This window comes from Terrapene carolina, unplaced genomic scaffold, assembly GCF_002925995.2.
Source record: "Terrapene carolina triunguis isolate 2854851 unplaced genomic scaffold, T_m_triunguis-2.0 Scaffold18, whole genome shotgun sequence".
Classification (NCBI taxonomy): domain Eukaryota; kingdom Metazoa; phylum Chordata; order Testudines; family Emydidae; genus Terrapene; species Terrapene triunguis.
The window spans coordinates 4,892,103-4,916,207 of record NW_020664369.1 but is presented as its reverse complement, the minus strand read 5'-3'; the positions used below and the strand labels follow the sequence as shown (position 1 = coordinate 4,916,207).

At 42.8% G+C, this 24,105-nt stretch overlaps 1 protein-coding gene across 1 annotated transcript in view; it reads right to left on the bottom strand.

The window, feature by feature from the left end:
• The window catches only part of LOC112103176 (protein SGT1 homolog), a 45,261-nt gene extending 21,708 nt beyond the window's left edge, over positions 1-23,553 (bottom strand). Inside the window, exons 1-10 of the mRNA XM_026654997.2 lie at positions 23,433-23,553; positions 23,299-23,344; positions 16,034-16,124; positions 14,225-14,294; positions 13,582-13,652; positions 11,422-11,475; positions 8,701-8,720; positions 7,527-7,561; positions 4,949-5,045; positions 3,975-4,082 (exon numbers count right to left, since the gene is read on the bottom strand). Coding sequence (XP_026510782.1) covers positions 3,975-4,082; positions 4,949-5,045; positions 7,527-7,561; positions 8,701-8,720; positions 11,422-11,475; positions 13,582-13,652; positions 14,225-14,294; positions 16,034-16,124; positions 23,299-23,344; positions 23,433-23,464 — 624 coding nt within the window. The 5' untranslated portion in view covers positions 23,465-23,553. The remainder of the gene's footprint in view (positions 1-3,974; positions 4,083-4,948; positions 5,046-7,526; positions 7,562-8,700; positions 8,721-11,421; positions 11,476-13,581; positions 13,653-14,224; positions 14,295-16,033; positions 16,125-23,298; positions 23,345-23,432) is intronic.
• Positions 23,554-24,105: the final 552 nt, after the last annotated feature.

Below are 24,105 nucleotides of genomic sequence, written 5' to 3'. Positions count from 1 at the left end.
CCCCCACAGAAGGGGGCGGAGGGTGGAGAAGAGCAGGCCGGGCAGAATTTTTAATGGCATGCTGCTACCTGCCAGGACCCCGACAGGCAGCAGCGTGCAATTAAAAATCGGCTCGCGTGCTGTCTTTGGCACGCGTGCCATAGGTTGCCGACCCCTGGTCTAGACAATATTCACAGAACTACAAACTTCATACCCAACTTCAGATTTTTTCCCCCTACTTAAAAATGACAAATAAAAATTAATTCTGCCCTCTTAAATATATGAATTCCAACAATACCAATGTTGACTATTTCACTGTTGATCATATTAACATCCAGTTCATTTACTTATCCCAAAATTTCAAACTCTCATCTGACACCATCCCTAATCTCAAAATGCCCCAAATGTCCTTTAACTGCCACAACCTCTAGCTTCTTCATTCACGCCCCCCCCCCCCCCGTACAACTTTTGACAGAGTTATGCATATTCCTAGAAGATTCTGAATCAGTCTCAAAGTTAAAAATTTAGGGGCATAGAAAGATTTCATATTATATTCATTTTGACAGAATATGCTACAATGATGTATTGAATTCAATGAGAATGAATACAAAGCCTCATTTCTTAGCATATATGAAATTGCCGCAGAATCTCCAGTTTGCTGCATAGAGCACTGCAGAAACTACAAAATTAAAGCTTGCCATTAAGTATATAGGGCCTTGCATATGCCATAGTTTCCTCTCATGAGTTACTACTTTAGGGTCTGCAGGCCAACCTGTGTTAACAGCACAGGGTGAGGATGGATCTCTGGACTCATATCTAATCAGGGAAATCGATGCAATCAGCCCATAAAGGATGGGATAAGGTAGATTGGGCTCTCCAGCCCAGACTGGAGGTGGTTGTGATTTCTGGACTTCACAAGAAGGATAAGATGCAAGATGTTGTAGACTCTGGCCTGTAGCAGGTATGAACACTTCAATCTAAGTGGTGGTTGACTTGCTGAGTCAGCATGTAAAGTAACAGTGGGAGCAGCAGTCTGTGCTTCATATTGTTAGTGTGAGTGGTTATCAGCAGGAGTCAGTGTTAAAGCAGTGCTGAAACAAACTGAGGTATCAGAAATTGAGGTGTTTCAACAAAAAACTCAAAACACACCCCTCTCCCTAAAAACATCTAATATTTTAGGAGACAAAGTAAAACACTCCACCTTAGTTTTTGAAAGATTTTGTAATAGTTTTTTTATTATTATTAAAGCAACTACATTTGAGACTAAGCTACCCTACTGTGTTAAGACCACTCATAACTTCATTCCAGTTAGGTTCCACCAGCTGGTCAAAACTTATAGCAATGATTTTAGTTATCACAAACTTCAACTTAACTTAGTGTTTCTTCACACTTCAAGAGGGCACACTTCAACTATTATCTCCACAATGAAAGACTTGAGCAACTAACTACCAGAAGATCGCATTATGGCAGAAATTCTTATTCTGCACAGCTGATAAAAATCAAGGTTGCACAGTCTCAGCGTATTCAAGTGGAGACGAAAAGGAAATGTACGATACCTAAACCAAAACCTAGAATGGCTTTGAAGTCAACCAAAAAGAGATTATGGATTGCTCAGCTCCAAACCAGCCGATTCAGATGAAATGCCTCCATATGGGGCTGTAGATGCCCACTTTACCTTTTAAAAAGTTATTTTGTTATTTTAGAGTGCTCAAGAGCATGTGAGGTGCTTTGCAGAACAGATACAGTGACACAGTTCCTGCCTCAAAGAGCTTACCATATAACTCCAGACATGATACAATGAGTATAATACTAACAGTAAGGTCAGAAAGGACAAGGGGGTCTCCCTCTCACTCCTCACCTTGGGCCTACCTGCCCCCCGACATGGGTATTATCACAGCCCTAGAGCTTCAAGTTTATCCTGGTGCTCCCCTTCTCTCATCTCCCATGCCAAAACAGCTCTACTGCAGAGTACTGCTTAGTTCCTCCATGCACCCTTTCACAACAGCTTGGCCACCCACAGGATTGCTCCGAACACTGTGGAACCAGTGTAAGTAGAAATAAAAGGCCAACACACCCCTCTTTCCTACATAAGGCCCGTCAGGCTTTGGATCTACAGGGCATGTCTACATGGCAATTAAAAACCCATGGCTGGCCCATGTCAGCTAACTTGGGCTTGCAGGGCTCGGGCTGTTTAATTACAGAAGAGATGCTGAAGCACAGGCTGCAGCCTGGGCTCAGGATCCTGTGAGGTGGAAGGGTCCAAGAGCCTGGACTCCAACCTGAGCCTGAACAGTTACACCACAATTAAACAGCCCCTTAGCCCAAGCCAGCTGGTACAGGCCAGCTGCTAGTGTCCAACTGCAGCAGAGACATATCCATAGATAAATCTCTGCTTGTATTAAGGTAAAGGTTCAGGCTTAGCCCTATAAGTAAATCTCTGCTTATATTAACGAAAAGGGGCAAGTTACTGACAGTCATATTGACCACCCGATTTTTGATCGCTGAAAACCTTCAAAAAAATTCTTGAAAACATTTTTTCAAAAGCAAGTATTTGGGTTTTTATCAGTTTAAACCCAAATGTTTCATGTCCCAGATCTCCACAGACCTGCCTCCCACACACACTCAAGAGTCCCTGCAGGATGGTTCAGCGTACCTGAACAGAGGGGGAACGAAGAGGGTAACTGCTGGTCGGTGGCTGTTGCTGCTGGCCAGTGGTGGGAGCGAGACAGGTAGGGAGTCTGGTCCTGATAGCAACAGGACTGCAAGGAGCAGAGCACAAGGCTGCACCCAGTGAGTACTGGCCCCACAATTGCTTCCCCTGCCCTTCAGCATGGCCCCAGGGCACAGAGCCCCATTTGCTTTCCCCTGCCTGCCATGAGTGTGAGGCACCTCCTCCCCTCACCTGCTGCCTCCCCCAAGAGTACTAGGCACCCCATCTCCTCTGCCCATTGAGAATACTGGACACCCCTTCCTCCTCTCCCGTCCACAGTACCTCCTCTCCCCCCTCCAACCCTCCCATGAGTACCAAGCAACCTCTTCCATCCCATCCAGTGCGCTGGGTCAGGGACACCCCATCCGCTTCCCCTGCCAGACAGAACCTCTCCTCCCCGCTCCAACTCCAGCTTGTCTACGGAGCTGAGAAGGCCCTTCATTTCCTGGGAATTTATCAGTGTTTATTACAAAAATTGATAATAAACACTGATAAATTCCCAGGAAATCAAGGGCCTCAGTTATACCCAATACTGCATAGACTACCTCCTTGTCTCTTATACTGAGATTTATCAAAGATGCTGAAAAATCATGCTGCCTTCAAGTGCTTAAATTCACAGATTCTAGGGCTGGAAGGGACCATGAGAGGTCATCGAGTCCAGTCCCCTGCCCTCATGGCAGGACCAAATACTATCCCTGATAGACATTTATCTAACCTACTCTTAAATATCTCCAGAGATAAACACTGTTTCAAGTATAGCATGGATTCGTGAAAAGCATCCAAGAGTTAACTGCATGGCAATTTTTTGCAAGCAGTCATCTGAAGAAAGGCTATATTAAGAATGCCTAAATTACTGCGACACTTAGGTTTTAAGTCAAGTCTGACAACTTGTTTGCTATATCTACATAAAGTTGCCTTGAATGACAAGCAACCTTTAACTCCTAAAAGTTTAGGAAAGGTTGTATAAGAAGTTTATAATTTGGAGATTATGAATGTATAAAGAGATGAGCACCACAGCAGTCTTTTTCTAGTGGCAGGTAAAAACATCCACACTTTATAAATGAAGTCATTTGCACTTCAGTAAAAGCTATCTTAGATTTTGCTAGCTTCTGATATTTACATGTCTGTTTAAAGTCTTCTGTTGCCTGAAGGGCACCTTGAAAAAAACAATTCTGTATGAAAAAAGCTAGTCATTATGACTGTCATAGGAACACAAGACAAAAGAGCAGAAATGTTTTCAACATCAGAAATATTCAAAGAAATAATTTACACTTTAAAAGCTTACCTTTGTTGAGAGCACTTTAAATGTACTTTGCTCTGGTACTATGGAATGCAGAAGAACAAGCTTTAAGTTGTAGTCTTCTCCTGATGGAAGTCTCACCAATGCATTCAGCTGTTAACAGATAAACATATCTTTGTGATGACCACAGAGTACACTAGCTGCAATTTTCCATCCTAGCATTAATTTTAATCCTCCACTGACAACTTTTAGTGATTAAATTAATGACCCTTCACTTGGAATGTTTTAATGAAATGTCAAGCACAAGACAGGAATTTCAAACTGCACTACTTCTTACTGCATTATTCAACAGTGATTTCAAAGTGCACTAAAAAATAAATAGGAGATTGTTGTTCCTAGCCACCAACTAGCTACTCAAAAAGCCTGTTATCTCATCAGTTTGATCTGCATTCTTTAGGAAAGTGTTGCATGACAATAAGAAGATAGCAAAACATTAACAATGGAACACAGAAAGATTATGCAGCTTTCCTCTTCCCACCTACTTCAAACATTTACTTATGAAGCAAGATGTGTGCATGTAATCTTGACTATTTAAAGCAGATACTAACTGAATATGTATGGTTTTGTTCACCAAGAATTAACAGTTAAGCAACACAAACCCATGTCTACTGTCAGAATAAGAGAAACCAAGATTAATATGGTGCCAGTAATATACTAAACACAAATATAATTATGCGAGATTGCAATGCTTCATTTAAACTGGTTACCTCATGTCATGATTGTCAGGATAGATCTGAGGATACCAAAAGCATGGGAAGTAAAACACCAATATGCTCTTTATACCACGTTCTCCCTTAACATTCTTGTAGAAAGTTGTACTTTATTCTGCCTTTTTCATGGCAACTGAATGGACTGAATGATGCGATACAGAATGTCTGTATCAGCAAATAGATGTCCTGAAAGATAGAGATGCATATCAACTAAAAAGTTATTTTTTAGTGAACTAATAATGTAATCACCTCTTTCTCAGAAAATTGTACACGGATCTCATCCTTCTGTGCGTTCTTGATCATGAGAGTTACGATTACTTGAGATTCTGTTTGGTACCAGTCATACCTTTAAAAAGAGAAGGACATCAAAACTAAGTTTTCTTGCACAGGGTTCAAAAACATGTAAGTGAACCACAGTGAGAGAAAACTCAAGTATTGTAGAGCACAGTAACATTATAGGGTTTTGTGATAATTGTTTTGAATTTACATAGCACAAAAGGCTGAGGTTAAGCAAGCAGAATGAAGTTATGAGTAGTTTTCCCCTTCTTTCCCAACAGTTAGATCAATGCACTTGAGCAAACAAGAACTGTTAGTGGAACAGAAAAAATTTACAACTGCTCTACCAAGAAGCAAAAATCTAAATAACTAATTTACACAATTAAGTCTTCAAAAATCTACTTATTGCCAAGTATCACAATACTATTTTGCACTTCCTGTTGTGTTTTTCATTCAAGGATCTAAAAGCACCTTATGAACATGATATATTAACCCACATATAGGCAAGTCTTCTGATCCTAACTTTGATCTAGAAATAGCAACAGAAGGCAGAAGATCTAGAGTGCATTCCCTGCTCTAGATGCTAGATAACACTTATTCCTTTGAAGGGTTAATTGAGCCTGAATTTCAAGTAAATTGTTTGAAGCAAAGTGCTTCTTAAAAGATCTGCTGCCACCTTCTGAATCCCTTGAAGCATTTAGAGGAAGAACAGTTATGTAGCAAGAGAGCAGGCTGGGTGGCTTGAGTGGTGGAAGGTAAAACAAAAGGGACAGAGGACTGAGTGGAACTGGCTGCACAGAACTTATTCCAGAAGAGGGCAAATTAAGGTCTGGTCTACACTACCCGCCTGAATCGGCGGGTAGAAATCGACCTCTCAGGGACAATCGATCCCCGAATCGGCGCTCTAACTCCACCAGCGGAGGTGGTAGTAAGCACCGCTGACAAAAAGCCGCAGAAGTCGATTTTGCCGCCGTCCTCACAACGGGGTAAGTCGGCTGTGATACGTCGAATTCAGCTACGCTATTCACGTAGCTGAATTTGCGTATCTTAAATCGACTCCCCCCTGTAGTGTAGATGTACCCTAAGGTAAAATTTTGGGGGCTTAGACAAATGGACAGCATCCCTCTAAGACTGCAGTTCTTAGACTTCTAGTGCTCTGTGTTTTTTCACCATTAAACTTCCTATTTAGCCTCTTCAGAACTGAAGTCATTTTTGAGACAGTAAGTCATGAGCATGGGCAGCTGGTGAACAGGCCGCTGTGGGAGGCTAGCCCCCAGCCCCTCCCCTGCAGGAGCCCAGAGCACCCCCATCACGGCCCCCAACCCCGGAGTGCCAGGCAGCACTGTCCCAGGGGCGGCTCTATGTTTTTTGCCGCCCCAAGCACGGCAGTCAGACGGCTTTCGGCGGCGCGCCTGCGGGCAGCCCACTGGTCACGCGGATTCGGCAGCATGCCTGCCGCCCTCACAGCGACCAGCAGGCCGCTTCCCGCCCCAGGCACGCGCTTGCTGCGCTGGTGCCTGGAGCCGCCCCTGCCAGCGCCCCCAGTCCCAGGCGGTGCTGCCCCGAGTCGGCAACAGGCCGGCTCTCCCCAGCCCCAGACAGAGCCAGCCTGGGCCATGGAAGAGTGCCGGAAACTGCAGGAGGCGGCCTGGGGGTAGGGCCATGTCAAGCTGTTTGGGGAGGCACAGCCTCTCCCCAGCCTATGATACCCATAGCCTATGGTCATGAGGTCTGGCTTAAACCTTAAAATGCAAAGAGAATGACCCAAAGCCATTTTATTACAAGCAAAATGTAGCAGTCAGTCATCAATTACCACAGTGGTAGCTAAGCTTACCAGTTTCACCCTATACTTAATATTAGGGAACAAGTATCTGTCAACTATTACTACAGAGTTCACTTTTTCATCAATTTATACTGTATGAATCATATATAGGAATCTCTCTGCTCTGATGCCTAAGCAATACCTAAGGTAGATACAACTCAGAGGCAGTATATTTTGCCCCAGTTGAACATCAGTTGGGATACCTAATCCCAAATCCCTAGATATGTTCTGTGAGCTGAGCATCTTCAGTGGAGAGTTCTTGGCCTGACAATAGCCTGTGTACATGGACTTTTTAGGACATACTGAAAAGCCGATCTACCAATACATTTTCTGAGAGGACGAGTTGGGGAGTTTAGTGTTGACATACTAAACAAAGTCATTGCATCTGGGCTTCTGAAGATTCTGAAGCTTATACTCAGTGGACATGCACACTAAGCATATCTAAATAAACTAATAATATATCTTTTATACCACCAGGTTAAACAGTTTGAAGTTTATGATACATTATGGCTCCTTACCGCTTCAGAGAAGATTCGGTATTTACACAAATCCAAACCATAAACACAATCAGCAAACATATCTGATCCAGTGTACAGAATTTAGTTTTAACTTGTGCATTATAGAACAGACTAAATTTACAATTTGGAATAACAGCTTGCTACAAATACATATGCTATATAAAATGATTGTTAAATTATGTAAAGTGTAATAAAGCTAAAAAAGACTTACTTGATTTTTGATGGCTGAGTTTGCTGTTCTGTAGTCTGATTGCAGCACATGACATTTGAAAGACATTTAAAAGTTAAATTAGTATAGTTCACTGTATCATGATGTACTTTTCAAAGAAACCTTCATAACGCAATATATACACACATTGTACATTAACTAAATTGCCTTTTTCTCCTCTTGATGCACAGTGCATTAACTAAGTTAAACAAACATTTTGAAAACAAATCTCCTGATTAGTCCCATAACCATTTATGTAGGACCAGCACAAAAGAGCTTGAAATCTTTAGATGGGAGAAAAATAAACAACTGTAACGCTCTGAAGTCACAAGTGACTGGAATGTTCTGAAATCTAAGTGCTTTATAAATAGTCATTCAAATTCTCAATTCAGCCACCTTCTCAGGCAGCAAGTATTACACCCATTTTGCAGCTAACAAAAGACACAATGGTTAAATGGCTAAATCACAAAGGAAATCTACAGTAGAGCTGGGAATGTAACCCAGAGTTCTTGACTTCCAATCTTTTGCTTTGAACCACAAGGCCATTGTCCTTGTGTATAACACTACTCCTGTCAGACTTTCCACATAGTACCTATTTTCAATATGCATAAGTTGGGGGTAGTTTGAGAGCAACAGTCTCAAGGACCAAAATAAGTTTCCAGCGCCATCTCAGACTTTGATACTATTTCTAGAGACACAAGTTCAAAAGTTTTACCATGGCACATAGTAGAAACAGGCAACTGAAAAATGAACTAGAGCGTCAACAGAATAAAAATCTGCTTAAGTAACAGTTAAAGCACTTTTAAGGCACTTAATAAATTACAATTAAAAGCAATTAGAATGCATAAGTGGAATTGATTAATTTTGCAAGATTAATCATCAATTGTGCAAAGGAAAAAATAGATTTGCTTTATTATAAAACTTATGCACGTTGATATAACTGCTAGAACTGTGTACTTGTTTAATCCTTTGTAAGAGTCTCCATAAGCCTGACATCAACAAAGAGCAGGACTTTAGTCTAAAGTTAACCCCCCACAAAAAATGCTATGTAGTAGGAAGATTTAAGTTAGTTTTAGAGCCTGTTAATATGAAGCAACTAAGTAAAGTCTCAAAGCATTCTCTTGTTTAGTGCCACAATTAAGAGTAAGGAGCAAGTATGTTAAAAAAAAAGCCTTACCATTTCAGTCTGTGATCCTGCTGTAGGGACAAAAACAAGTTGCATTTTTCAGACGAGCAACATGTTTAATGTACAAGGCAGATTTGCTTCTTTCAACTTTCTTCAACTATTCAGAGAGATTCTGTATTTGTATCATAACACTATTTGTATCTAGGGATTTAATTTCAAAAGTCATGCGAAAGGACAACTGCAACACAAAAGTATGTTCTGATTAACAGAATGATCGCACCTTCTGATCAATAGTTCCTAACAAATGAAGATGTAACAGACTTCTGTTATGATATGAAGGCTTTGACAAATCAGCACCTAAAGCTTTGGTTTAAGATCTTCTACAGTAGTTTGTACCTTGTTATCCATACACTGGACATTCATGCTCAAGTTTGTAAGATAATTCTGATAAGGACTCTAGTTTCACAGAAGAGAGTGATGACATTTAACTAAAGAAGAGTTAAGGTTATTTGGGCAACCTTAACTGTGCAATACCATACTATGAGAATTTTTTCCATAGAAATCTTTAAAAAAAAAAAAAGCAAAAAATTTTAATTTAGAGAAATTTAAGGTTGGGCCCACTTTAAAAAAGAAAAAAGAAAAAAAAAAAAAAACAAAAAAAAAACACTGCTTTTTGCTTCTTTATAATGCACGAGGGTGCTTCAAATATTTTTTTTAAAAAACTCTGCTTTACTAACATTAATAATACCATGTTCTGAATTCTATTTTTGCTAGAAAATCCTCTGGAGAATCAGTAAAATGACATCACAAGATGACTAAAACATGAACAGCTGAGGGGGAGGAAGGTGTTTAGGCTAATTGAGTAAACAGGGACAAGAACAAGCTCAACACTTGGAAGAAAAGCTTGGTGTGGCATATGACATGACATCCTCTCCCCTTCGGAAATGGAAAAAACACTCCAACCATAGTCCTTCAAAGTGTTCCTCCAGCAAAATCAAGACAGCCAAGACTTGATATTCTTGTTATTTCTTCAGCAAAAGAGAAGCCACTGGAAAAAAAATCTTGAGGCCATCTTTATATGATATAAATAGGGCCCTACCAAATTCATGCTTATGAAAAACGCATCACAAACCATGAAATCTGGTCCATCCCCCCCCCATGAAATCTGGTCTTTTGTGTGCTTTTACCCTATGCTATAGGGATTTCAAGGAGGAGACCAGCATTTCTCAAATTGGGGGTCCTGACCCAAAACGAGTTGCAGGAGGGGATCCACAGGGTTATTTTAGGGAAATTGCAATATTGCTACCTTTACTTCTGCGCTGACTTCAGAGCTGGGCGGCCAGAGAACAGCAGCTATTGGCCATGTGCCCAGCTTTGAAGGCACCGCCCCACCAGCAGCAGCGCAGAAGTAAGGATGGCAATACCATACCATACCATGCCCTCCTTCTGCCCTGCTGCTGGCGGCGGCTCTGCCTTCAGAGCTGGGCTCCCAGCCAGCAGCTGCCCAGCTCTGAAGGCAGCGCCAGCAACAGTGCAGAAGTAAGAGTAGCAGTACCACATTCCCACCTAAAATAACCTTGCGACCACCCCACAACTCCTTTTCGGATCAGGACCCCTACAATTACAACACCGTGAAATTTCAGATTTAAATAGCTGAAATCATGAAATTTACGATTTTTAAAATCCTATGACCATGAAAATGACCAAAATGTACTGTGAATTTGGTAGGGCCCTAGATATAAAGGATAAGTACCAGACTGACAAAAAAAAGTTATGTTCCTCTGCCGTTTGTTAAATTAATATCAACTCATACTGCCCCCACTGATCTTTCTTTCCCAGTACACACTGTGAAGGGAATAAGTCTGCAGATAAAGTCACAGTGGAGGAGAAAGTAGCCTTATGAGCTACTCCTTTGTATCCACAGCCGACACATCTATGAAGCCCCTAGGCAACTTAGGAAAAGTAGGTTGTGCCAAAGTGTGGGAAAAGCTGCACTAAGTTGCATGCTCTCTGTCAGACTGGCCAACCCACACGAAGAATTAGTACAAAGGCGACCACTGCTTCAGACAGTGCTCTCTCATTGAACACTACATTACTACTCCAGATCACAGCTGGTGCCAGCAACTAGTAGGAGCATGGCTATTGCTGCTTTATCATGGTGTCACAACTAGATAGATGAGAATGGTTCTTTTGATGAAGGAAACAGACTTCAGAGAACTGGAGGCCCAAATCTCTAACTCTCCATTGGTTTTTTCCAGCCTCGCACCTATCAATCTTGCAAGCTTCTATTCTGGGGTACAGAGTGAAAGACATGCTCCAACATCACTACAGAGCTCTTACATTAAGTTGGTCTCCACGTACTTCTACACAAGGGCAGCATATGGAGTCAAAACTGAGTGGCTCCTAATATAAATTGGATTTATTTAAGATTATGTTCATTGGCAGCATTTACCAACACAAGATTTGCATTACAACTATGAAAGTTTCTGAAATATCTGGATTTTTGTTATCAAAGTCTGAACTTGAAATAGGTACTTTTCCCATTTGCATGACTGATTCTGGCATGGATTTTTTCCTTCAAAAATCTAAAGAAACATTTATAAAATTTAAGTAAAAACAGTCTTGGGACACTGATCCTCACAGAAACAATTGGAGCATCTAGTAGTTTATTGTAAACAAAAGCAAGTGCTATAAAGATTCCAGATTTTGAAAAAATGTTTAAAAGCAGGGCAAATATCAAAACAAGTGCAAAATAAATGAAGCCACTCTTACTGTTTAGTGTTTCTTCGCATCTTTTAATCCAAATAGTAAAAGAAGTATCCACATCTAGAAGAGATTGAATACACAACATTTCAGTATCTCAAATCTACTGCTCTAAACATGGGTACTATTACTTGTCATGACGATGCATAAAAGGCAAACTTGCAACAATGGAACTGGTTTGTTTTGATTCTTAAATATAGAATACTAGATACAGTATTAAGTGTCAGGACTCCTTCAAACCAATTATACTATGTTTGATATTAGTGTTTAATTACATAATTAACTCCCCAGCTTTGTTGGGCTAGATTTAATACACTTAGAACTGATTAGTAGTTCAGTTAGCAAGTCAAATTAAGTTTGAACTGACCCAAATCTAGTATTCAGCTTTCAGGCTTCTTCACCACTTCCATTTAATTGTTCCCAAAGATGGTAAACATCTCTCCTCTGTTCTTAGAATGATCCCCTCAAATACTCATCCACATGCATCCCACTTGAACATGTACAGAAACAGTCTATTTGAGGCCAATCCAAAATTGTGAAAAAAAGTTTACAGATGACCCCCAACTTAATGTGTTTTTGGGGGGTTTCTAGTTGTATTAGAAAGTTAAGAGGGAAGAGAAATCAAGAATCTAGTTGTCTATTAAGTAACAATAAGATAGGGAAAGAATTTTCTAGAAGCCTCAAGTTACTGGGTGAAGTCATTGGTGATTAGCAAATAGGGTTTGGGGTGCAGTTGTGGATTACTGGGCCTGGTCTTCACTTAACAGTTTTGCCACCATAGCTAGGTCATGTAGGAGTGTAAAAAAACAAAATCACAACTCTAATTGACAATTATACCAGCAAAAAGCCCTAGCATAGACATAGCTTATCTTATTCAGGGAACTGGGTTTTGTTGGTATAAGATGTCTCTCTACTAGGAGTCAGAGTAGCAGCCGTGTTAGTCTGTATCCGCAAAAAGAACAGGAGTACTTGTGGCACCTTAGAGACTAACACATTTATTTGAGCATAAGCTTTCGCGGGCTACAGCCCACTTCATCAGATGCATAGAATGGAACATATAGTAAGAAGATTGTGTGTGTGTGTGTGTGTATATATATATATACATATACATACACATACACATACACACACACACACACACACACACACATATACAGAGAACATGAAAAGGTGGAAGTTGCCATACCAACTCTAAGAGGCTAATTAATTAAGATGAGCTATTATCAGCAGGAGAAAAAAAAACTTTTGTAGTGATAAACAAGATGGCCCATTTCAGACAGTTGACAAGAAGGTGTGAGGATACTTAACATGGGGAAATAGATTCAATTTGTGTAATGACCCAGCCACTCCCAGTCTCTATGCAAAAGAATAAATGGACACAAATCTAACATCAGGAATCATAACATTCAAAAACCAGTAGGAGAACACTTCAACCTCTCTGGTCACTCAGTAACAGACTTAAAGGTGGCAATTTTGCAACAGAAAAGCTTCAAAAACAGACTCCAAGGAGAAACTGCTGAACTGGTATTAATTTGCAAACTAGATACCATTAACTTGGGCTTGAATAGAGACTGGGAGTGCTGGCTGCCGCTTCCCACCGCCCCCATGGGCCTGGAGCGGCGGACCGCAGCCAGTGGGAGCCGCGATCAGCCGAACCTGCGGACGCGGCAGGTAAACAAACCGGCCCGGCCCGACAGGGTGCTTACCCTGGCGGGCCGCAGGCCAAAGGTTGCCGATCCCTGGTTTACAACTTAACATTGTATAAGAGGAATTCAGTCTATTTGTAGGCTTTTCCATGATGCTCATCACCATAGTACCAGATCACCTCAAACACCTGAATTTATCCGCAACGTATGTCTGAAGCAGAGAAATATCCCCATTTAACCCATAGGGAACTGAAACACATGGGCTTACATTTTCAGAAGTGACTACTGATATTTTCTGGCCAATTCTAGATGCCTTAAAAGGGCTTGATTTTCAGGTGAGGGGGTGCTCTGTGCTTCCCAAAAGTTAGGTCCATTTCACATGATCTAGCTGGGTATCCAAAAGTTGTGGCACCTAAATCACTAGTCACTTCTGAAAATCGTGTTCAATTTAATCTGAGCCTTATAGAAGCTTTTAAATATTTACTAATTAGTGTGCAAAAAGAAGTGTAGTTTCAATACTTACTGTCCAATTTCTGTCCTTCTTTGAAAGACTCTAGAGCAGAAGCATAGTTTTTGATATGGTATTCACTTATCCTGACATACACACAGAAAAAAACAAGGGAACGGTAGTTAGGTTTCCAATCAAATTCACACTTCTGCTGAGCATAGAATATTTTACTTTACACCGTATCTGGGTGGAAAAGTAGTACATGATCTATTAAATTTGCTGTTAATAAACAAAAGCTACAAATTTGCCATAACTATAATTTATAAGTTACAATTAACTGGGATGCTAAGAACAGAATAACATGGCAAAGGTAGAAACGTGGGAATTTGGCACATTGTCTACTAATACAAGAGCTCTATTACAGGTATTTCAAAGTGAATCACCAAAATCTTAGATTAAAAGTGGTACCAAGTTTTAAATGCCATTGTCCAACAGCCCTCTTATAAAGATCCAAATGATTAAAGCTATGAATGCTTCCCCCCCAACCACTCCTCCTTGAGATTGACCCTCACCACATTAATTTATTTAGTCCACCTTCTATAAAAGGGCAATTGAGACCCCAATCTGATGCAAACTGTAGTAGTGCTAGAATACAATATATTTCAAAAAAATGGAAAATGGAAACTTGCTGCTTGTGGCTTCTTAAATGGTTACATACCCTTTTCTGAGAAAAGCTGTGGCATTATTGGGATTGAGTTCTAGGGACTTCTTTGCATCTGCAACAGCATCTGTAGAAAGTCAGTTTTGCATTTGTCTCTTAAGAATTGCATTATTCCAGTTACGTATCTTAAACCAAAGATCTAAAAGCAAAGTGACAATTCAGTCCCAACTCAACATTTAGCCATAATCTCACACCTTCAGAAGTATGGTACAGAGCCTACAAATAAGCAGTCACATGTTTTTTTAATGTAGAGTATATTACTCTGTTCTAGAAACAGAAATACAGTAACTTAATTTGCCCTAATGTTGCATTTGACTTGAATCAGGAGACAAAGCTAACATTCTGAATTTTATAATTTTAACACAAAGTAATTCACATACTAAAAGCGCTGCCTAAGTGAACAAGTAGTTTGAGGTTAATGCTACAGTTAGATTCCTGAGCTCCGTTTTTACATCTTAAATGAAGAGTGTGAAGTATTAGTTTACTTAATTTATGCAGAAAGTCATGCTATTGAAGTACAGCAATTATCTTACAATATTTTCACCACTCAAATCTGCTATAGCTACTCATGGGGGAATTCTGCGCCACTGTGCAATGCAGAATTTTGATAAATTAATGTTGGGCACACAGAATTTCCTTTTTCCTACAGAAATGGGCTGCAGAGATACTGGCCGCCACTAGGGGCCACCGGACCCGGCAGAGCCCAGCTCACAAACAGACGACAAGGCCAGGGGGAAGGAAAGGAAACTGGAGGGTTCCTGGCAGCTGCAGTGCTCAGCATGCCCTGAAGGAAGGAGGCGATGGCACCAGCTGTTTCTCCCTCTGGATCCCTGGGCTGTGGAGGGCGTAGAGTCTGAGGGTCCAGGCTAGAAGGGGGCCACGCAGCTGGCCTCTGGGGGTCAGGGGTAAGTGTCTGGGTCGGGAGGGGGACCCATGGCTGGGCTCTGGGGGGAAATGGGAAGTGAGTGTGGGGCTTGGGGGAGGGGAAAGGGGGGGTAGAGAAGCAACTGCTGGTTGTCATAAGGGTTTCTTTAACTCTCTACTCCTGGGGAAAATTGTGTGTGTGTGTCTGTATTGTTACAGACATACTTGCTGACAGGTATTTACCAAAATAATTGAAACTGGAGTGATTATATATAGGGTTATTTTGACAAATAAAATTTGCAGAATTTTAAAATGTTGTGTGCAGAATTTTAATTTTTTTGGCTCCGAATTTTTAATTTTTTGACAGTATTTCCCAGTAGCATACAGCTAGTCTATCCATTCTGCTGCTCTGCCCGCTAAGTGCGACAGACTGTGACCTTCAGTCAGTCAGACTGTTTGGGTTTAAGCTGTGCATTCCAAGGCCAATTCTATTCAAAATTTAAGGTTTATTTATTTTTATTTTTTTTTTAAGAACTGGATCAGACACAGAAGGAACCATTTAGAAAGTGAAACTTTTCTCAAAACAGTACATATTTAAAGTGTTACATCACTTTTAATAAAATAAGGAGAAAGTTTAAGGCATGTCTGAAGCCTAAATCCAGTAACCAAAGTAACTAAGCAATAAATTGAAACAATGGGTTATTCTTTCATTAGTGTACTCAACACATTAAATGGAAAGTTAGGACTGCAAAGCTTCCATGAGAGACCAGAAGTGATCAGATATCAGAAGAGCTATATTAGTGGCAAATGTGGGCTGCTTTGATTAAAAGTTAAAAATGTCTAAGACTATCACTATGCTTTGCTTGATTTAAGACATCTTTCTGTAAGGAATGTCATAATGTGGTCTTAAAGGGATACCCAGTATAGTTTAAGAGATGTTACCCCAGTAATTCTGTAGAAGAATATGAGCATAAGCTCTTTGACAGTAATATTCTGCATCATCTGGCTTCTGTTCCAAGGCCATTGTCAGCTTCTGCAAATCCAAATACAAAAATTTAACATGACAGTTTCTGTAAATCCCTCCAACAATAGAACCTAGTGTGTAGCCCACAGTGAAATGTGTTGCTGGAAAAAAAATCAACCACCACCAATTAGCACTATTTTGCTTTAAGTGAAATTACACTGGAACTAAATATCCTGAGCTCACGGGAATGCCTGGCTATTCCTCAGTTTTGATCCCCAAAGCCTTTACCTTTGAGCTAACTGCTAACAAAGTCCAAAATATGACTGACTGAACCGTGTATGTTTATTCAAATGACTTTTGTGAAAAAGAAAGAGCAAACACGTTTTGAATAAGTTATAGTACACCCATTTCCATGATGTGTGTGCAGCAAAGACCAATTTATAACTCCCCAAAATGAGCAGCAATAATTGCTCCCCATACTACACATGCACTTGGAAATAGATTCCTCTGGTTTACACTTTACCAGGTAGATGTTTGGCTAAAGAAGGTACATCTTGTACTGTTTTCTGAAGCTATTAAAATAAGGGATAGTTACTCTCAGTAATTCTACTCCCTGAATTACTTCGGTGGATTCCTGCTCTCACATCTCAGCTACTTAGCACATAAATAGGCAGAAGCTTTCAAAGCCCTCAAAGTTCTTCAGTCTTGAGGAACAGAAAGGCCAGTATCATAGCAAGACCAACTGCCTGTACCCATTAAAACACTCTTTGAAGAGTAGGAATCCTGTCAATATGGTATCTTTAGTAGCAATTACACTGGTGCAAGTATTTCCTTCCCACTGGTGCAAAGCATGAACTAGCAAACAGGAGCAGTAAACAGGAGTTTTGCAAGGGAAATCTCCAGGTGAAGGAGGAGAGATCATGAGATCCTTGAGGTAAGTTAGTTTGTGTGCTTGCTTGCTTGAAAATTACAGCGTGGTCTGTTTTGGGTAGGCTGAAATCTTACTAATGAGATTCCAGCCTGCTTTCCTTTGATCCATAACCCTTTGTGAGATCTCTGGACTATAGGGCAGGGCTAACCCAGGGACAAGAAGGGTTTAAAAAGCCAGCTCCTAAATGACCAGAGGCACTATCGAACATTAACAGGCAGCAGGTTTACACTAAACATAAGGGCCCCACACAACAAGGATGTGGAAAAATTGGAAAGAGTCCAGCAGAGGGCAACAAAAATGATTAGGGGGCTGGAGCACATGACTTATGAGGAGAGGCTGAGGGAACTGGGATTGTTTAGTCTGCAGAAGAGAAGAATGAGGGGGATTTGATAGCTGCTTTCAACTACCTGAAAGGGGGTTCCAAAGAGGATGGATCTAGACTGTTCTCAGTGGTAGCAGATGACGGAACAAGGTCTCAAGTTGCAGTGGGGGAGGTTTAGGTTGGATATTAGGAAAACCTTTCACTAGGAGGGTGGTGAAGCACTGGAATGGGTCACGTAAGGAGGTAGTAGAATCTCCTTCCTTAGAGGTTTTTAAGGTCAGGCTTGACAAAGCTCTGGCTGGGATTATTTAGTTGGGGACTGGTCCTGCTTTGAGCAGGGGATTGGACTAGATGACCTCCTGAAGTCCCTTCTAACCCTGATATTCTATGGTTCTATGAAATACTTCTTCACACAACACACAGACAACCTGTGGAACTTGTTGCCAGGAGATGTTGTGAAAGCTAAAACTATACCTGGGTTCAAAAAGCATTAGATAAGCAGATGGAAGACAGGTCCATCAATGGCTATCACCCAAGGTGGTCAGGAACACAACCCCATGATCCGGGTGTCCCTAAACCTCTGATTGCTATAAGCAGACAACAGGGAATGGATCACTCAGTATTAGCCCCGTTCTGTTCATGCCCTCTAAAGCATCTGACACTTGCCACTGTCAGAAGACAGGACACTGGGCTAGATGGACCATTAGTGTGGCCCAGCATGGTCATTCTTATGTTATTACGTGATGCCATATTAAAACCTGTACTTAACAACTGTTCAGTTAGTGGTCTATAGAGACTGTACCAAGATCAGATGCAGTAGGAGCCCCCAGCTAAAATGCATCCTGGCTAACAAGAATTCTTCCTGGGCTTCCAAGGAGTACAGCAGCTCTGCCACCCTGGGAAAGAAAGGTATGCACTACCTTCCAGAACCAAGCTAACTCTTCTGGCCAGTGCACTTTGATGCAGGACAACAGCCCGACCGTAATGCCACCCCTCTCCCCTTTGAGGCCAGGGCCACTACTGCACTAGAAATGCACAGTGCTTGCACTACTCAGCCATTCTGTGCCTGACCTCTGCACTACATCTCACACACATCCCCATCACCCTGCTCTGGGTCAGCCACCATCCATCCCTTCAATTTCTATTTTTTCCCCCCAGAGACCCACTTGAAGTGCAACTACAGAGAGATCACAATTTGAGGCAGACAATTGTTTTCAACTAATGCTTAGAGATGGATATTTAACTCTGGAACAGTTGCTGCATAGGTGAGTAGAGTTATAAACTTGCATTTTTAAATTGATTACCCAGATTTCTCCCAAGTGAAAATAAAGAATGATGGCAGAATAGTACAACAGATGCTATACACTCCAACAGAAACTACGTTTTTTTCTGTATTTGTATTGTTACAGTGCTCAAAGAACACAATTAGGATCAGTACCTCGTCATCCTAGGTGCTGACAAACACACAGGAAGATGCAGCCCTTGTGCAAAAGAGCTTACAATTTAAGGTTTAGACCAGCCACATAACTGAAGGAACAAGAGGGTGAAAGAAAACTACAAATGAAGTATTAGAAGTTTCAGCGAGAGAGGGCCTAATTGCTCATGTTTCTCCTGTAATAAAAAGCAGAAATTTGATAAACGGAAGGTGGATCAAGGCTCCTCTTGCAGGATTAAAACAGCCAGCAGCCCAACTACGGATCCGATGATGGAATCCAGTACCATGCATAGAAGACACTAGCTCTTTGCTGGTTATGTTGTGGGTTCTGCTATGGACTACCTGCATTTAAATGAATGAATGAATGAATTCTAAAGAACCCTGGGAAAGAAAGGTGTGCACTACCTTCCAGAACCAAGCTAACTCTTCTGGCCAGTGCACTTTGATGCAGGACAACAGCCCCACCGTAATAGTGCCTCAGTAGGGAATAGTGTGTCCAGAGGACATGCACACAGGGCAGCACATGTGGCAATGAACTCTGGTATACCTCAACAAAGAGAGCTAGGAGAAAGAAGGGCAGACCAAACATGTTAGACAAAAAAGCAGAATTTGACCTGCTTACACGAATGCACTCCTAATTCAGTATATTCAAAAGTAGCTGTCATGGAAGCATTTATAACAATAAGGGACATCCTCCTGCCCTTCCTACATAGAATAGAATGAAGGCATACACTGAAAAAACTCCAGCTAGTACAAAATGCAACAGCCAGATTGGTTAGCTACATGATTCTGAACAGATCACCCTGGTGCTTCGTTCCCTGTACTCAACGAAGAGCCAACAGAAATTACAATTCAGTGCATCTGTCCTGACTCTCAAAGCCCTCCATGGGAATGGCTCTAGACACTTGAGAAATTGCCTCTCCCTCCACGTACATGACTTCCCATAGCAGCTACATTCCACCATAATAGTGAAAGTATATATCAGAAGTAGGAGGCTTGCGAGCACTGTAGGTCTTTCACAGAAAGAAAAAAGATGTGCTCTACAGAGCTCACACCCACAAGAGCGACCACAAGATTTTCAAAACTAAATGCAAAATTTATTTAATTGACATGGCTCTCTCTTAAATATATTCCTCACAAATGACAAACCATCTGCATAAATATAAAGAAATGAACTAATTAAGTCTTTTCTCCAGGAGGCTCGGAACAAAGATAGCTATTTGTTTTCAAATGCTTTAGAGATAGGTATTCAGATAATATGGCCCCTTTTGCTATACATGCACTTAGCTTAAAAAAGGCAGCCAGGTGACAACCAAGGAAATACATGATTAGCTGCCAGAGTTAAAATGAAGGACACTTGCATATTGTTTCACTAACAGTTATAATTTTAGCTCGAACAGATTTGGTGCTGTACCAAATCTTCACAACTTATATTTGCAAAGCATTTGGTAAATTTTAAGGAAAAAATATAGGCTGTGCACCACAAGAATTCTCATCTAATTCCACAATTTAGGAGAACAGGAAAGGAAATAACTATAACAACAACCTCAGAATAAAGAAACCCATGTATCTCTTCCATATAACTTTAGGCCAAGGTTTTAAGAACCAGGTTCCTAAAGTTAGGTTCCTATTCTAAGCCCATTTTTTAAAATCTTGGCATTGAAGTATGCTCTTGCTTTAATTTAAGTAGTCCACTGCAGATTATTTAAGAGCACCACTTCAAATACGCAGTCTTGATACAACAGTGTAGCTAGAAAAGAAATGCAGTGGCTTTTAACAAGGACCTGCTTAGGTAAGATAGCCTCTTCTAGTCCTACATTAATGAAACCTGACCTAAAGCATCTGTGTAATATCAGATCAGATTCTACTCATCATTTCTTTTAAACAAAATGAGTCTTAATAATTACACTCACCTGTAACAAACACTTAAAGCTTGGGCTCACACACAGAAAAGGCTGCAGATGTGTCTGTGGTTATTTTGTGATATTTCCATGCATCATCTTTTAAAATAAAATGGAAACCATCTCCAAAATTCATCTTTTCCACTCCATTCTTACTATTAAGATCTCTGCATGGGCCCCAAACCTCCAAACTTGTCCCTATCATTGAAATGATTGCAAGAGCATCATTTATCTTGGCCCACAATTCCAATCACACCTAGCCCCTCCCCAAATCCTTCAGTCATATTTCCTTACCTCGACACCCACTTGAAAACCTTCATCCTCGCCCTCAAATTATTGTACAATTTCATATTAGTATCCTAAGTACTTGTTTTTTATCCTCTCTTTTGCTCCCTATACTACTCCTGGGGGAATTCTGTGCAAAAAAATAAAAATTCTGCACACAATATTTTAAAATTCTGCAAATTTTATTTGTTAAAATAAGACTACTTGAAACTGGCATGATTATGTAGTTTGGTAATTTATTTCAAAATACCTTCAGCAAGTATGTCTGTAACAATACAGACACAAAAATTCCCCCAGGAGTAGAGAGTTAAAGACACCCCTATGACAGCTCAGTTCCTTTTTCTCTGCCCCCTCCCCGCCAAAGCCCAGCCGGGGGCCAAGCACCCACAACCCCTCCACCCCAGAGCCCACAGGGGCTCCCTAGCCCAGACACACACACCCTTCCCCTCCCAGAGCCCAGCCGTGCCCCCCCGCCAGCCCCGACACCCAACCCCCTACCCCTCAGAAATCCAGGGATCCAGAGGGAGAAACAGCCTAATGCTGGGTCCCGGGCTCGTGTGGAGTTTCCTGTGCGCCAACCTCTCCTGCAGCTACCAGGAACTTTCTAGCCCCTCCCCGCCTACCCCAGGGCAGTGTCTTCTATCACAAGCTAGGCTCTGATGGGTCCAGTGGCCCTAGTGGTGGCAAGCAGCACTGCAGCCCATTTCTGTGGGGGAAAGGAAATTCTGCGCAAAAACCATTAATTTCTGCAAAATTCTGCATTGCGCAGTGGCACAGAATTCCCCCAAGAGTACTATACCTGAAATCTATTCCTTTGCTACCTGATATGGTTCTACCCTCTCTTCAAAAATCATTTCTTCCAAGATAACCTAACCCAAGTATCTCCTTTAAAAGAAACCGTTATGGTGTAGACTAAGAGGAAACAAAAACTATTAAAGTCATGCATAAAACTTCACTGCTCAGTCACTCTGCATCTTTCCTTGCAAAAGATGCTTCATCTGTATGTCATTTAAACTGTAATTTACTCAGAGTTGGGATCCTGTTTTTATCGTTGCCTGTAATGCACCTAGCATACATAGTTATCACTTTATAAAAATGCTAATGCTGAAAATAGCTACTTGAGGCAGCCTCCATAATAACGAACAGTCCTATGGAGAGACATTATGGTCTAGTAGTAGAGAGAAAATGCAGTAAAAAAAATCTGGCTTCTTATTCCAACCCTAACACCAACTCAGCCAGGCTGCTGGAGAGTCACTTCAGCACTCTGTGCCTCCATTTCCCCAGCTCTATGACACTTTTCTACCTTGTGTAACCCACACACCTTCTGGGTGTGGTGTTGTGTCCCATCTAGTGGCAATGAGAACACTTAGGCCTGGTCTACACTAACACCCCAATTCGATCTAAGGTACGCAACTTCAGCTACGTGAATAACGTAGCTGAAGTCGACATACCTTAGTTCGAATTTACCGCGGTCCACACGCGGCAGGCAGGCTCCCCCGTCGACTCCGCGGTACTCCTCTCGCTGAGGTGGAGTACCGCAGTCGACGGCGAGCACTTCCTGGTTCGAATTATCGCGTCCAGACCAGACGCGATAAATCGAACCCGGAAGTTCGATTGCCAGCCGTCGAACTACCGCGGTAGTGTAGACATACCCTTAGAGAGAGAGATAAAATGAGTCTGCTCTACAGCCTTAGCTAACAGCCAGTTAGCTCATGCACTAAGCTTCAGAAATCCCAGGTTCGATCCTGCCCGCTGATGACCGAGGTCTGTCAGCGTTACACTTGCAGAGGCTTTGAGGCTCAGTTTGTTAGCTCCTAAAGTGTTCAGGGGTGCTCCCACAGGAGCTGAAACAAAAGCTAACCTTACGCCAATGTTAACGTGCGTTTAGAGAAACTCCATGTAACCTTAACTACTGAGGGCTTGTCTACACTACCCGCTGGACTGGTGGGCAGCAATCAATCCAGCAGGGGTCGATTTATCGCTGAGCACTCTCCCGTCAACTCCTCCAGAACGAGAAGCGCAAGCGGAGTCGACGGGAGAGCGTCAACAGTCGACTTACCGCAGTAAGTAGATCTACGTACGTCGACTTCAGCTACGCTATTCACATAGCTGCTGTTGCATCTCTTAGATCGACCCCGAGCAGTAGTGTAGACAAGCCTGAGCTGCACCAGGCATGCCCACACCTGCAGACACACGTGTCCGAGCGACCGGCCGAGGCCCCAGCTCGGGACAATCCGACAGGCGGCTCCTCCGGCTGAGGACACGGGCTGGGCCCTGCTAACGCACCGAGGGAGATGCCCAGGCCGCTACCCCGCCCCGCGGGCCCCTGTCGCTCGCTCTCCCGCCCATCACCGCGCCCGGCCTCTCACCTGCGCCGCCGCCCCGGGGTCCTGCTCGACGTCACTGTCCGGGAACCTGGAGAGAACAACACAGCAGCGCGCGGTTAGAGGTGGCCGCGGCGGCTCCGGCCGGGGCCGCGAAGCGGGGTAAGGGGGAGACTCACCGCGGACGGGCCGGGTCTAGGGCCGCCGCCATGATGCTGCCCGCTCCGCCACCAGGGGACTGTGGGAGCTGAGCAACAAACCCGCCTGCAGTCCCGCGGCGCGCGCAGAGGCTGATGGGACCAATGGGGGAGGAGTGACGTCACTCCCCTTGTTCCAGTAACCGCCAGCCCCACGTGACGAAGGGAAGCTGACGCGGTCGGCACCCGTCGCCGCCGCTCGTTGGTTGCTAGCTAGGGAGCGAGGCGAACGCCCCTTCGGTGAGGATCCTCCCTCGCGCCCCCTAGCGCGGGAGGACTGGGAGCGAGGAGGCGCTCAGCCCGCTCTTGCCCCTCCCCGGCAACGGAACGAGCCTCCGAGGGGCTGCGGGAGCTCGCGGTCCCCACTGGCGCCCGGCCCGGCCGCGGGACCCCAGCCAGCAGCGCCTCCAGCTCCTGGAACCCGTCCGTCCGCTGCAGGGTCTATCCCCCGCCACAGGGCTGGCCTGGGAGGCGGGACTGGCCCGGAAAGGCAGCAGGTTTAACCCTGGCGAAAGAGGCCCGTGTCGTGTGACAGCGCCTAGGGTCCCCTCTCCTCCGGCCCAGGGCTCGGCGTGGCAGGAGGAATGGCTGTATTCCCTGCTAGCTCCTCCGCATCCCAAACTCTGCCCCCCCCCCGGTCTAGGTCAGGTTCCCG